The 15782-nt window shown below is 46.1% G+C and overlaps 1 protein-coding gene across 1 annotated transcript; it reads left to right on the top strand.

The window, feature by feature from the left end:
• The first annotated feature begins 5196 nt into the window (after positions 1-5196).
• HSP90AA1 (heat shock protein 90 alpha family class A member 1) lies at positions 5197-14023 on the top strand. The gene is made up of 11 exons (XM_075503599.1): positions 5197-5355; positions 7109-7267; positions 7360-7726; positions 8260-8393; positions 8892-9200; positions 9924-10089; positions 10364-10554; positions 10694-10841; positions 12048-12316; positions 12738-13071; positions 13276-14023. Exons 2-11 carry the CDS (start codon positions 7109-7111, stop codon positions 13383-13385), a joined length of 2187 nt encoding a protein of 728 aa, XP_075359714.1. The 5' UTR covers positions 5197-5355; the 3' UTR covers positions 13386-14023.
• Positions 14024-15782: the final 1759 nt, after the last annotated feature.

The raw sequence follows: 15782 nt of genomic DNA, 5'->3' as shown, positions 1-15782 counted from the left end.
GATAGGTGGGCTGCAGAGACGCGTGCTCTTGTTGCCTCTTTTGAAGGAAGGGGCAGGGAGAATTCAGCTTTATCCTCCCTGTTTGGCTGGCCTAACGGCAACGGCTCGCTCCTCACTGAGCTCATCTGTGTGCACCAACCGTAGTACGTGCTGCTTCTCGCTCAGGCGGAAAATTAAAGGAAGGCAAATGAAGGATAAATGGGTTTGGGATGATGAGGAGAGGGGTCAGGGGTGTCTAGGGGGTGCGGGAGGGAACAAGGGTGTGTGAATGTAGGACTTGAAAATATCAGGCTTCAGCATTTCCCCCGTTAATAGAACTATTTGTTAAAATATGAAAGTATACTAATCTCTTGGTTGAAAAAATGGAACTATTTTCCTCAGATTTTCCCCCAAAATTAACTCTGACAGAAACCAAGTCTGGAACCAGTCTTTTTAGCCTAACACTGAAGCAATACAAACCTGGGATCAGTTAAAACAGAGTAGCCATAGGAACAAAGTGCTTACCTTCGCTAGCCCCTTACTGCGTAACAGAACAAAAAGAATACAGATTATTCACAAGTCCTGAAGAAAATATTTGTTTTACACAGGCACACAGGAACTTGGATTAAGCAGAGCTGGGAAAACTTAGATGGTTTGGTATGAGATTACTTTCTCCTAGTGCTCTCATCAAACAATTTTGACAAAAGAAATCAGTCTGCTTTTGAAGACTGCTTTTGGAAGCTGAATAACACGATCACAAAAGAGAAGCAGAATTATATGACTGCTACATTAGACAGTATAAAGGCGCGTGATCCTGCAGACATATGCAAAACCTTCCGTAGGTCTTCACATGCTTAAAATTACATATATCCCTAAGTCTGAATGACTGAATCCGCATTAATCAAGACTTTAGAAAGGAAAATATTTTCTTAAGAAAAACGTCTTGAATATTTTGATAGAAGTGACACTTTTAAAATTGTGGACATCTCGAAAGGAGAGCACACAAATAATTTTAGTAGGATACTACTGGAAAAAAATGCTTGGACATAAATTGTAATAGCTTAGCAGTACTCTAAAATACAGAAGTTATTTTGACCCAAATAAATGTTAGAAAACATTTCAATTAATGGAATCTGAATGTAAGAGGGTTTCAGCCTAAAAGGCATGTCCGATAGAATTTATAGTATAGCAGGACTATTTTTAATCTAAGAAAAACATGAAAGTTACATCATTACAGAATCACAGAATCACAGAATCATATAGGTTGGAAAAGACCTTTAAGATCATCGAGTCCAACCATAAACCTAACACTGCCAAAAACCACCACTACACCATGTCTCTAAGTACCTCATCCAAACGTCCTTTAAATACCTCCAGGGATGGCGACTCAACCACTTCCCTGGGCAGTCTGTTCCAATGCTTGATAACCCTCTTGGTGAAGAAAAATTTCCTAATATCCAGTCTAAACCTCCCCTGGCGCAACTTGAGGCCATTTCCTCTTGTCCTATCACTTGTTACCTGAGAGAAGAGACCGACCCCCACCTCTCTACAACCTCCTTTCAGGTAGTTGTAGAGAGCGATGAGGTCTCCCCTCAGCCTCCTTTTCTCCAGGCTAAACAGTCCCAGCTCCCTCAGCCGCTCCTCATAAGACTTCTGCTCCAGACCCTTCACCAGCTTCGTTGCCCTTCTCTGTACGCGCTCCAGTACCTCAATATCCCTCTTGTAGTGGGGGGCCCAAAACTGAACACAGCATTCGAGGTGCGGCCTCACCAGTGCCGAGTACAGGGGCACAATCACTTCCCTAGTCCTGCTGGCCACGCTATTTTTGATACAGGCCAGGATGCCATTGGCCTTCTTGGCCGCCTGGGCACACTGCTGGCTCATATTCAGGCGGCTGTCAACCAACACCCCCAGGTCCTTCTCTGCCAGGCAGCTTTCCAGCCACTCTTCCCCAAGCCTGTAGCGTTGCATGGGGTTGCTGTGGCCCAAGTGCAGGACCTTGCACTTGGCCTTGTTAAACCTCATACAATTCACCCCAGCCCATCGATCCAGCCTGTCCAGGTCCCTCTGCAGAGCCTGCCTACCCTCCAGCAGATCAACACTCCCACACAACTTGGTGTCGTCTGCAAACTTACTGAGAGTGCACTCGATCCCTTCGTCCAGATCATTGATAAAGATGTTAAACAGAACTGGCCCCAACACCGAGCCCTGGGGAACACCGCTTGTGACCGGCCGCCAACCGGAGTAAACTCCATTCACCACCACTCTCTGGGCCCGGCCGTCCAGCCAGTTCTTTACCCAGCGAAGAGTACACCCGTCCAAGCCATGAGCAGCCAGTTTCTCCAGGAGAATGCCGTGGGAAACCGTGTCAAAGGCTTTACTGAAGTCTAGATAGACAACATCCACAGACTTCCCCTCATCCACTAGGCGGGTCACCTTATCATAGAAGGAGATCAGGTTGGTCAAGCAGGACCTGCCTTTCCTGAACCCATGCTGGCTGGGCCTGATCCCCTGGTTATTCTCTACATGGCGTGTGATAGCACTCAGGATGATCTGCTCCATCAGCTTCCCCGGCACCGAGGTCAGGCTGACAGGCCTGTAGTTCCCCGGGTCCTCCTTCCGGCCCTTCTTGAAGATGGGTTGGGTATAACTGCCACACTTCATTAGGATAGTGGTAAAAAGCCATTAAGCTGCTTTACAGAAGCAGACAACCGAAGCAGCTGTAGGACCATTGAAATCATAGTCACTATGCAAAGAAAGGAACACATCATACTCAAGAAAGGATTTTGGTGCATATTATTTTGTAGAAGCGTATGTGTGTGAGAGAAAGGAAGAGAAATGCATTGAGAAGCACCACAAAACCAGACTTGAAGAAGGTACAGAAAACCACCAGCCAGAGTAAGCACTGAAAAGGTGACCCAGACAGAACTGCAGAACTTTCTAGGCTATGCGTTGGCTGAAATCCGGCTTTTTCAGTGGCTTAGAACTGTGAGCAAATAACTTCACTCTTACAGTTTGATTTCTCCTGTGTGCTGAGCAGCAGCTCATCTATACACCCTCTTATGTTGATAACACAATTAATTTTTCCTTTTAATTAAAATAACACACAGGACCCTGTATTTTGGCCAACTGCTTGTGTCAGAGCTGTGACACCACTATTTAGAAGGGCAAAGTCCTGTAAGTCATTGCACCAATGCAGATACTGATCCAGATACTGCAGAAACTGCAATGAAACAAGCTGTAATTTTAACTCCTTGATGGGTCCTACGTGACGTCTTACACACATACTGAATGTATTTTCATGTCAGATACTGAGAAGTACTGAAAATTCCCTGAAAGACATAATGCTGCAACAAAATCAAGTCTGTAGGCCCCAATTCAATCAGATTTGCTTGTCTAGGTCAAACTGCAGGGTAAGAGATGCTAAGAATGTTAAATTCAGCATAAGGATCTTTGGTTAAATGCATTAATGGACCTAAGTATTGTAGTATCTAATTCATGGGGCATGCTACCCAGTGTAATTTAGGATGCTTAACTGGGAGAAGGGCAGGTTAGGCATAGAAAAATTCAATTCCCAAAAGTCAGACAGATGTTGAACTAGATAGCAGTCTGGGGTACATCTAAGAGGCAACAGAAAATGCCTAGAAGTTGCACCTGGGATGAATTCTTGCTACAGAAACAACATGCTTTTTATTCCTCAAATAAATTTATTTCTCCCTTTAGAGCAGGGAGACTGTCTACATTCATGCTTGCATCAGTGTACAGTTGTAACGTGTAGCTTCACTTGGTATTTATATCCGAAAAAGTGGATCAGCTCCAAGAAGAAAGTTTTAGAAGCCTGCTCTGGAACACATGTGATGCAGATCCTTCTCCTGAGACCTGCATTTAACTCCCTGCTCCCAATCAGGTCATTCAGGATATAAAAATAACCCCCCTCACTAAATGCCATAATGACAGAGCTACCGGGTATAACGAGACGTGTACTTATCAAAGCCTTTATGCAAGATGTATGAATGTATGTATAAAGATGTCTGTAGCTGTGCCCTTTGAACATCAACTGAGATTTCTGGCAGATTAGATGGCAAAAGCAATGTCCAGGCCGAGAATCCCGGCGGGTTTCAGGCTTTGGGCTGTTAACAAACTGAACAGCACTGGCATCCACCTCATGCCTACTATTAGCACTTACATTCTTAAGTAACTGTATAGCTACGTAGGTCTCTTGAGGTTCTTGGATTTGATCCCTTGACTCTTTTCATCCTGAACAAATACGTACACAAAGAGGCATGGTTTTGTTCAACTAGCAGACTGATACTTGCTGTGTGGGAAGCGATTTTGTTTTCCCCGATTGGGCGAAACGCTTTTACCACAGCATCCCCAAGCCGTGACTCATCCAGCTACGCCTGGCAGAGCAAACGGGTCCTGCCCGGCGAGCAGGGCAGGAACGCGGTGTCCGGCCCTCCCGCAGCCTCCCATCCCGCCCCGCAGCCCCGGCCCGAGGGGGAAGCAGAGCCGCAGCCACCTGCACAACCGGCCTGCGGGGAGCCGCCCGGCGCGCCTAACCCGCCCGAGGCCGGGCGGCCGCGGGAACAGCCCGGCCGCTGCGGCTACGAAACGGAGACAGGGGGCCGGGGGGAGACAGGGCGACTCCCGCCCCGCACTCCGGCCTGGGCCCTTCTCCCGGCGGGAGACGGCGGGCGGCCCCCCCGCTTCCTCAGCCCTGCTCAACAGCGCAGCGGGACGGGCCGAGGGTGAGGGGGTGAACGGGGCACAGCCGGCCGGGGCCCGCCCGCTTCTAGGACGTTCTGAGCGGCGCAGGGCAGCCAATGACGTCACCCGCCGCTTGCGCAATCCCCCCGGACCCTTCCCCCTCAGCGCCGCGCGCGCCCAACCACCACCCTGGGCGGCCACCGCGCATGCGCCCGCCTGCTGCCTGCCACCTCCCCCTCCCCCCGCCCCCCCCTGGCCGAGCCGATGGTTGGACAAGTGGGGAGCGCGCGCGCTCTTCAGCCGCCGGCTCATGCGCAGAACCCACCCCCGCCCTGACAGTTGAGGCAACGGAAGACGCCTGCGCGAGACTCGCGCTCTGCGGGGCGCCTTTCGCGGACGGCTACGATTGGCTGCGAGAGGCTCGACCCGCCCCTCAGCGGCGCGGCCGGGAGTCTCCGCCCCCATTCCCCCTGCCGCCCCCCACCGCCGCGCCGCCCCCTCCCCCGTGCCTGTCAGTGAAGGTTCCCGATGGTTCTGGAAGGAGGCGGCGCCGGGAGTATATAAGCTGAGCGGGCGGCGGGGAGCGCGCACTAGTGGAGGTACGGTCGTGCGGGTAGAGCGTGTTCGCAGCTTCAGTGAGGAGACCAGCAGCCCTTCTCCCCTGCCAAGGTGAGCGGTGAAGGCGGCTGTAGCGGTGGCCGGTTATACACAAGGGACGGCGCTTGCGAGGGAGCGTTTTCCTCTCAAATCCCAGCGGTTTGTGGGTGCCTCCGCGTGGTGCTGGGGGTGCGGGGTGGGGGTGGGGGAGGGGGGTGATCCAGGGAACCGCGTGGTGCAGGATGTGCCTTTTCCCTTTGCCCCTTTAGTCCCCAGTAAAGGTGGAGGGGGATCAGAGGGGCGCTGGGTCTCGAAATCGAGGTATGGCTGGAAGGGGATATGGTGCTGAAGATCGCATATTTTTTTATATTTTTGTGACTCTGTAGTAAGGTGGTGGAGAGGGCGGAAAAACCAGCGGGCAGCTTCTAGTGGGGGGGTTCTTCCGCTAGCAGAGCTGGGGGAGGGAGGCGTATGTGGCGGGTGGAGAAAGCTGTTCTTTGCCGAGGGGTGTGCATGCGGGACGAGCTCCCCCTTCGCAGGGGGCAAGGGGGGGTGACCCGACCCTGCTTGGCTACGGAAGGGTAGTCGGGGGCGCGGGGCGGCGAGGGAGCTTTGCTCTCAATGAATGGGCGCTCGGCCGTGAGAGCGCAAGATGGAGGCACTCCGGCGGGCGATCCTGATGGGGAAGGCGGCTTGAGGGAGCGGGGGAAGGGGGCTGTCCGGCAGTGCACCCTGCTCGCGGGGGGGTGTGGGGTGTGCGCGCTGCGCGGGGCCGGTGCTGACGGGGAGTGGGTGGGGGGGGGGCGGTCGCGGAAGGCTCTGGCAGTTTCTAGAATCTTTCCTGCTTCCGAGGACGGCCTGCAGGGGGCGCCGCGCGGCGGCGCGCGGGGAGGCTGCTCCCGCCCGAGGCTCTCCTCCGAATCGCTCGCGGGCGCGGCCTGAGCGGGGCGTTTGGAGCCGCGACTGACAGAGGATCGGTTTATGTTAGAATAATATAACTGACTTCGTTGGCATGGTAGTTGAGGATGACAGTATTGCACTTAGTCTGCATTCGTTCTGACTTTGTTAGCGTGGTAGTTGAGGATTACAGTAGTGCACTTGGTCTCCATTCGTTACGTAGCGATTAGAGTGGAGTCGTGGTTGGAGAGGTTTTCCTTTTTGAGTTGAATTTGTCGTTCCCGAGCTTTGACTCGTGCAGAGGATATCCTACACAGCAGGTGGCGGTCAAGTTCGGATAATAGATCTGTAGGACAGAGTAGTGAGTTCGGCTGGGCCGTATTGGGACATAAGTTACAGTTGTGGATAGTGTCTGCATCTGAAGATAATAGTTGTATGACCGAAATTAAGAGGTGGATGGGTGAAAAAGAAAGTACTCTAAGTAGAGACTTTACTGTAAGAATCGACGACAGAGTAATGGAACTTACCTCAAATGCCGGGCTAAGTTCTCAGTTGCGTTTTTCTCTTTTGTAATGCGTACTTATCTCTGTGACGAGGGGAAGGGTCGTACATTAATTAGTAAATTAACGGAGGGGAGGTGAAAAGTTCTGTCTTGCCCTAAATAGTGCAAACCAAAGTGAATGTAAAGCAAGTTTGTAGTTAAAATCTTGTATCTAGTTTTTGCAGTATCTAGTTTTTTGCATTCCTTAAAATTTTCCTGAATTGTTACTGGTAGGAAATAAGAATGGGGGGTGGGGATGTTCTGTGGTGCTGTATTTGAAACCAGGTAGTTAAACAGGTCTATCTCAGAATGCCGTTGTTGCTGCCTGTAAAAGGGTATGTGCACCAAGCTGTTTGGATGGGATTTCAACTCCCTCTTTCTGTACAGATGCCGGAAGCTGTGCAAACTCAAGACCAACCAATGGAGGAGGAGGTGGAGACCTTTGCCTTCCAGGCTGAGATTGCTCAGTTGATGTCTCTGATCATCAACACTTTCTACTCCAATAAGGAAATCTTTCTGAGGGAGCTGATTTCCAATTCATCAGATGTAAGTACTTTAACTCCTAGACTGTGTCAATAGGACTACTGAAATTTTTAGGAATAGTCAGGGAATGTTAAAGCCTGCCTCTTTTCTTACAGGCTCTGGACAAGATAAGATATGAGAGCTTGACTGACCCAAGCAAGCTGGATTCTGGAAAAGACCTGAAAATTAACCTGATTCCAAACAAGCACGATCGCACTCTGACCATTGTGGATACAGGCATAGGGATGACCAAAGCTGACCTGGTCAATAACCTTGGTACTATTGCCAAGTCTGGTACCAAGGCTTTCATGGAAGCACTGCAGGCAGGGGCTGATATATCCATGATCGGTCAGTTCGGTGTTGGCTTCTACTCTGCCTACCTGGTTGCCGAAAAAGTGACAGTGATCACCAAGCACAATGATGACGAGCAGTACGCCTGGGAGTCATCAGCTGGAGGATCTTTCACTGTCAGGCTTGATAACGGTGAGTATTAAATGTTTCTGCTCAAGTATGCTTTCTAAAGATTTCTGGTGTTCAGCTAGCTACTCTGTGCATTGAAAAAGACAAAACCAACAGATAAAGCAGCTAGCACTAGTCATGTGTCAGATCAAGCACAGGCACAGCTGTTGTCTTGCATTCCAGTCTGAGTAACTATTGCTACAGGGTAAGGGAATGCCTGAAGTAAATGTTGCATTATAATGAAGATGAAGCTTTCAAAGCCTATACATAGAAACACATCTGTAGACTCCTGCAACAACTATATACAGAAATTTGAAAGATGACACGTGAACAGACTAATGAGTGAAAATCTCCTTAAGCTTATTTGAAATACATGCTGAGTACATCAAGCTTGAGGAAGTGTCTGTAAGGCTGTTTCTGTACACAGAAGCTTAACGTTTTCCCAGTGGTGAAGAAATTGCTGATACAGGAGTGCTTTTTTTAAAAAGGGGTATTTTGAAATTGGCTAAAGCCTCGTCTGCTCCTGCACAAGTAAAACCTGTAAACTTCCATTCTAGGTGAACCTTTGGGCCGTGGAACAAAAGTCATCCTGCATCTTAAAGAAGATCAAACGGAATACCTGGAAGAACGGCGAATCAAGGAAATCGTGAAGAAGCATTCTCAGTTCATCGGCTATCCTATTACACTCTTTGTATGTACCTTGCTTGAAGTACTAAATTCAGTATTGCCACCTTAAAACAAGTGGATTTCTGAAATTTGAGAAAGAGCAGTCCATGTGTATTTTGTTATTTAAAATAGTTACAGATGTCACATGGATGTAGCTCTTTGGAAATGCAGTTCTGTTAATTACAACTCTTTCCACAAAACTAAGTAAAAAATGTGTTAGTACCAAGCTGGTAGTATCACGGTCTCCAAACAGTTGAGTAAATGAACTACATCTTGATGTATTGTTAGCGGAAATTCAGTGTAATGAAACTAAATAGCATTAACTATGACATAAGCACGTGGAAACAAAATGCCACTGATGTTTCAGCACGCAAGATGTAAAAAGTCCTTCGTTGAGTCCGGGAGGAAAACTTGACACCATGTTCATGTAGCTCCTGGCTTTGTGAGACTACAAGGGATACCTTAGGGCTGTCAGTGATAGAATTTCCAGGTTTCTCAATTCAACTAATGATCTCTCTTGTAGGTGGAGAAGGAACGTGATAAGGAGGTGAGCGATGATGAGGCTGAGGAAAAGGAAGAGGAAAAAGAGGAGAAGGAGGAAAAGACAGAAGATAAGCCAGAGATTGAGGATGTTGGTTCTGATGAAGAAGAAGAGAAGAAGGATGGAGATAAGAAGAAGAAAAAGAAGATTAAGGAGAAGTACATTGATGAGGAAGAGCTCAACAAGACCAAGCCCATTTGGACCAGGAATCCAGATGACATTACCAATGAGGAATACGGGGAATTCTACAAGAGTCTGACTAATGACTGGGAGGACCACTTGGCTGTCAAAGTAAGTTCTTGTCCTTCTTCAGGCACAATTGTTTTTGCCACTAAAGCTGGAAGCTTGCTAAACATGCTACTGAACTCTGATCCATTGCCTCCAATCTTCCTGTGATAAGTTGCTTAGTATTTGGAGTGATACTCTTGTTTGGAACACTTCCACTATGTGAGGGTGACACTTTCTGTGATACAATTATTCTGGCTAGTGCTAAGGCTGTGTTTATTATAACCTAATCAAATCCATACCTCAGTTTATTGTAAATAAAAGTAAGTGCAGATGCCTTCCCAGTTTGTAGCTTAGTTGTTACCAAATGTACCTGAAAATTGTAAAGCAGATTTCAAATAAATGTGGATTCAATTCTTTGGGTTTGTAGCTTAGTTTTGAAAAGGCTTTACAGCTAAAGGGGATGGGTAAGTGAGATGTAATTGTCCTCTTTGGGTGTCTGTACTGGGAAGTGCTTTAAGAATACACATGCTTCCTGAAGCCCAGTGTATAAGGAACTGAGTATGTCTTCTGAAGTGGTTTGCTTGCCTGGTAACAACTGCACCAGAATGTGTTGTGTCTGTCTGGACAACGTGCTTGTTCCTGACTGATGTCTTGCCTATTGTGTTGAATTTTTTCCTGAAATCTCAGATGGTTACTGTTTGCCTTCTGCATTTGAAGAGCTGTTAAAGGGTTACTGAAGGGAGAGATGTACAAACCAATTAAAATTATCATCTTACTTTCTCACAGCACTTCTCTGTGGAAGGGCAGTTGGAATTCAGAGCTCTCCTGTTTGTCCCGCGGCGTGCACCCTTTGATCTGTTTGAAAACAGGAAGAAGAAGAACAACATTAAGCTGTATGTACGCAGAGTTTTCATCATGGACAACTGTGAGGAACTGATTCCTGAATATCTGAGTGAGTATAATTTTTGAGGAAAGTGTTTCCCAAAATACTAGAGAAACTGCTTAGCAACTTCATAGTTTCCCTTCATATTTAAAAAAATGTGGGAGGGGGAAGACTGAGTCCTAAAGAGAGCTGATCAGGAAGTATCTGAGCAGTTGAAGAAAGTGCTGCTTAGTTTGTGTTGAAACTAATTCATAATTTTAAAAGGGGAAGGCCACCTAGGTGGTGAATGGTAGTCTTGATGTATTTGAGACCTGGAAAGCGAATTCTCACTGTTGTCTTCCAGATTTCATGAGAGGTGTGGTAGACTCTGAGGATTTACCTCTGAATATTTCTCGTGAAATGCTGCAGCAAAGCAAGATCCTGAAAGTGATCCGGAAGAACTTAGTCAAGAAGTGCTTGGAACTTTTCACTGAGTTGGCTGAAGACAAGGAGAACTACAAAAAGTTCTATGAGCAGTTCTCAAAGAACATCAAGGTTTGTAGTTGTTCTGCTTAATAGTATTAACTGTAGAAGCTACAGATTTTTGTTAGGCCTGAAATACTAAACTACCATAGTTCAGTGTTTATCTAAAGGAATTGCTAAATAGTTTTTATTTTTTCTTCTACTTCTGTAGCTTGGTATACATGAAGACTCCCAGAACCGCAAGAAGCTGTCAGAATTACTGAGGTATTACACATCTGCTTCTGGTGATGAAATGGTTTCTCTGAAGGACTACTGCACTCGGATGAAGGAAAACCAGAAGCATGTCTACTACATTACTGGTGAGTTGGTAACAGAAATTGTCTGTAAATGCAGGTACATATGTGGGGTTATCTCTTTTGAGGTTAGAAAATGGAAAATACCCATGGCAGTTTTCTCTTGGTGAATCTAGAAAGAAACTGGGATTTTAACTGAAAAAAGTAACTAATTCTGTAAAAAAAACAGTTACATTTTCAGTCTCTGGCTAAGTTGCCCTGCTCTCTGGAGCATTTGCTGAGGTGTCAGTTGAGTACATGAGCAAGAAACCTTAGCATGTCTCCTGAGAAGACAGAACTTTGCTGTCTTCTTCTACCAGACTACTAAGAACGTCTACCAGATCTCTAGTACTACAGTATTTCTGAAATAGGTGGATGCTGCAGAGTGTTAAAACCATGTAAAGTAAAGATGTAGTTACGGTTCCTTAATGCGGTACTGTGTCCATGAGGACAGCAGGACTAGCCACAGATAATTGCCTTCTCTATACTGTGAACTTTGCCCTTGCCAACTTGCTGGGAGTGCTGCTTACATGTTCCCTGTTGATGAAATTGACTGCTTCAGTGCTAACTGCCATCCTTCAAAACTGTACTGTTTAATGAGCTATAATAAAATAGCTGCTCTTCAGTTATTACCTTGCTCATACAGAGTTCAGTGTTGCTGCTGCCACCTTGAAGGTGTGGGAGAATCCAGTTTGAGGTTGTAAAGTGCCCCTTGCACACCTAGCTTACCCACAATTTTTTTCCCCTGTAGGCCCAGAAAGTACGCTTTAGAGTCTTCAGGTGCCTTTAAGATGACTTTGTGTTTGGGCTTTAGCTAATAAATTTGGCCAGGAGCACCTGAAATTTTAAGAACAAATGCTCAAACCAGTTTAACTATTTGGGCATCAGATAGTAAGGCTTTTTTCGAAAGGTAAATGCTGTACTGGCCTTCTCTGTTTCCCTCTTTGGCAGGAATGGGAAACATTTCTTACCTGGCATTCCAGGAAATGGAAATTCACTTTCAAACCAGTGAAGTATTACAAGCTGTGGTGTCAGTTTGAACAGCTTCAGTCTCTTCAGGCCAGCTTAATCTTTGCAGTAGCTTGTCGTACCTGTTTTGTGCCCCTCTTTTCCCCTGGTATGGACACCAAGCATCACTGGATATGTTGCCTAGGCTCTTTCAGAAAATAAACAAGCTGCCATGTTACAGTGCTGGGGCTCAAACTACAACTGTGGTGTTCTTGCTTCTTGCAGGTGAAACAAAAGATCAGGTGGCCAACTCCGCTTTTGTGGAACGTCTCCGCAAACATGGCCTGGAAGTGATCTACATGATTGAGCCTATTGATGAGTATTGTGTGCAGCAGTTGAAGGAATTTGAAGGCAAGACCCTGGTTTCTGTAACAAAAGAGGGTTTGGAGCTTCCAGAAGATGAGGAAGAGAAAAAGAAGCAGGAGGAGAAGAAAGCCAAGTTTGAAAACCTTTGCAAAATAATGAAAGATATCCTTGAAAAGAAAGTAGAAAAGGTAATTAGTAGTACTCTGTTTGTCTATGGTAACAGGTTGTGTAATGATCTGAGATGAAGTTGCTGCAGAGAAGGCTCAGGTAACAATAGCTGTTACAGTTGTCACTTGTGAAAGAAAGTGCAATCTCTCTGCAGGATACAGCTTTATAGATACAGGATGTCTTTGGATTTTTAGTGAAGCTAAGTGGTTCTCTTGAGCTGGTGTTGCAAATTCTTCAGCTCTATCTCACGAGTCTTGGGTCTTCTGTGACATGCAGCAGCATTTCAGAATTGAACCTTGGTTCATGGTTGGATGTGATGGTGATGATCTTAAAGGTCTTTCCCAACCTAAATGATTCCACAAAATCAAGTGGGGACAGTAAATCAAATGTACATGTTGAAATGTCAAATTACAAATGTTTGCTTTATATTCATTTTTCTAGGTTGTTGTGTCCAATCGTTTAGTTACTTCTCCATGCTGTATTGTAACAAGTACATATGGCTGGACTGCCAATATGGAGAGGATCATGAAAGCGCAGGCATTAAGAGACAACTCCACAATGGGATACATGGCAGCAAAGAAACATTTGGAGATTAATCCTGATCATTCCATCATTGAAACACTGAGGCAGAAGGCAGAGGCTGATAAGAATGACAAGTCTGTGAAGGATCTTGTCATCTTGCTGTATGAGACAGCGCTCCTGTCCTCTGGCTTCAGTTTAGAAGATCCTCAGACGCATGCCAACCGCATTTACAGAATGATCAAACTTGGCCTGGGTGAGTGAGAAATCTGTCCTGTCTCCCTCCGGTAAACTCTGGGTGTGGTTGCCTGCCCTCAGAGGGTGTGGAGTGGCAGGAGGTCACCTTGGTGCTTTGTGCCTGTGGAAAAGGGGGAGCCCTCAGATGAGTTGAAGTGCTAAGGGGAGAATAAGGCTTTGAGTTCTGGTATCAGCATTAATGGTGTGTATGTTTCCTGCACAGGCATTGATGAAGATGATACTGCTGCAGAAGAAGCTAGTCCAGCAGTTACTGAGGAGATGCCGCCTCTTGAAGGAGATGATGACACATCACGCATGGAGGAGGTGGATTAAAACAGTTTACAGAAACTCATGAATGTTTCCTTGGCTAATACGAATAAGTTATATTTTGTATATTATGAATGTTACCTGCCAAAAAAAAAAAATCTTTGACACTTTGTCTGCATTCCCTCTTTATATTTATTTTCAAAGATGTTATACCTTTATTTTTGTTACATTGCTTTTTCAGCTGATGTGAGATACAAATGCCATTGAGGGAATATTTTCTTTAACACTGTACAACCCTAAACAGGCAAGTAAGGAGTAGTTATTTTTGTCTGTATTAGCTGGTTGCAGGTGGCAGGGTTTTTGACTTATTCTTAATTGCCAGAAATGTGGAAAGAACTAACAAAAGACGGTATGACATCGGGATGTTCAAATTCGTTTAGTGTTATACAGCTCTTCAACTCTAAATGTCTAACATACAGTACCTAGTAACTAGGTATCTAGGAGAGCTGAAATACTTGGGGAAGCTTTAACCCTTTTGCTCCTAACAAGGTCTTGATGTTTAAAGTTGTTTTTTATACTGTTCAAGGATTCTGGATTGCACTCTACCATAGAATAGAATCCACTGTAAATCTCTATTGTGACTTATGCAACTCTGCATGTGCAGTTCAAACCTAGAACTGTAAGAATAAAAGTGTTAAGAATGAGCTGTGTTGCTGACTTGTCTGTTAACGCAGGGAGCAAAGCCTGCTATTTTTCTTGCCATCAGTTGCTTCTTTGAGTTTTGACTACAAGCTGCTGTCTTGTCAAATCTCTCATGAAGGCTGCATGCTCTGCAATGCCACTGCAAATGAGTACTGTATAAAAGCAGAAAAGTCGGGTAGTTCACGAAAGGTCTCAAGACAATTCTGATCTGAAAAACCAATCGGGTTTCACTGGTGTTGGTACTCCAGCACTTTTTTGAAGACTTTGCAGATGGAGCTAAGGCTCCTAAAGCTGCAAGCCCCATTCATCATTCTGTACTGAGGTGATGAGTTTTACCTGTGAAGCCAGGTTGTCAGCACTACATCATACGTGCTTTCAAGAACCGATTAGGCTGTGCTATGTGCTGTATTTCTTGGCCTCCTCCCTGAAGGGAGAGTAGTAAAAGGAAGTGGGAGTTGTTGCTAGGCAGCTCCCACAAGCTTGCCCTGCCTGCCAAGCATGCACTGCTGGTCAGATGTCCTTCATTGGCTTTGGGCAGATAACGTATTTACAACAAGCTCCAGCTAGAGCTCATGGCGGGTAAGGGCAAGTTCTGAGCATCTTGCCCCTGTTCTCTGACAAGTCTTGATTTTGTTTCCTATTTCTGTCTGTTCTTAACCTGTTTCATAACCAGTACTTGAGCTCTGTTTCCTGGTGTAAAATAAGTCACAGGTGACAGAAGTGTGTTGGCTCCCTTCTAACAAGGTGAAAGGACAACTGGGTTTGGCTGTTGAGTATCTTTCAGGCACCTAAACCAGTCCGCTTCCTGCAAGCAAATTGCTTGTTGCAAGTTGTTGTGCCTTGCGGAGGACACGGTGTGTCTGTCCAAGCAGTGCTTGCCTGGGGCTGGGGGGAGTCCAGTTTCTGCTTTGCTCATAGTGTTATCCCACAAGTGTGAGGTCGTTTACCCAGTGTGTGAGACGCCAATATACACACAGGGCAGAGGTATTTTCTCTCATGTCTGCGCAGAGCTGGGTGCTAGGTAGTAGCTCCACAAAGCTAGCACAAAGTTCAGTCACACTCGTACAGTATTTATACAGTCTAGTTATGCATAGGCATAAGTAATTACACAAAGCAGTTTTCTATTGTCTACATTTCTCTTATTTCAACTTAAAGCTACAGTGCTACTTCAATATTCTGCGTATGCTCAGAGGTGAGGGGTCTGCTTGGGCCAGGGTTTCCAGCTTGAGGGGTGTGACTGAGTGTTACAATGAGGATAGTTTGCGTGAGAGTGCTTCTTATCACACTTCTAGTTGTTTCAGATGGTTCCCAAAACATTTTAATCAGCTTACATATTTCTCCAGGATGTGCTGCTCTCCCAGGGACAGTAATTCTTGTTTAGACGTTCCGTGTCCCAGCCTGAATCCCCCTTATCAACTTCACATAAGCCCTGGCCTTCCACCGGCTCCTGTTAGACTACAGTAGGGTGGAGCAGTGGATAGGCTAATGTACCTTTGCCAGCTGATGAGCTCGGTGGCCTTTTGGCTGTTACTTCAAACTGATGTTTTTGCCTGTCAGTTCACTAGGCTGATGCACTCACATTCTTGCAAATCAGTCTGAATCCTTTCTCCAAAATGAAACTGAAGGATTGGGTATGAAAAGAAAAATGCTTCAGTACTCTCTACACACTTGCCAAAGGCTTCTGTTTTTTTTACAACCCAACAGCTCCACTGAAACTTCTCTGTGTTCTTCAGAGCACGCACGCACTGAATGGTGTTACTC

This window comes from Mycteria americana, chromosome 5 (genome assembly GCF_035582795.1).
Source record: "Mycteria americana isolate JAX WOST 10 ecotype Jacksonville Zoo and Gardens chromosome 5, USCA_MyAme_1.0, whole genome shotgun sequence".
NCBI classification, from domain to species: Eukaryota; Metazoa; Chordata; class Aves; order Ciconiiformes; family Ciconiidae; genus Mycteria; species Mycteria americana.
Note: the sequence above shows the minus strand (reverse complement) of the source record. Positions and strands in the feature narration are given on the sequence as shown.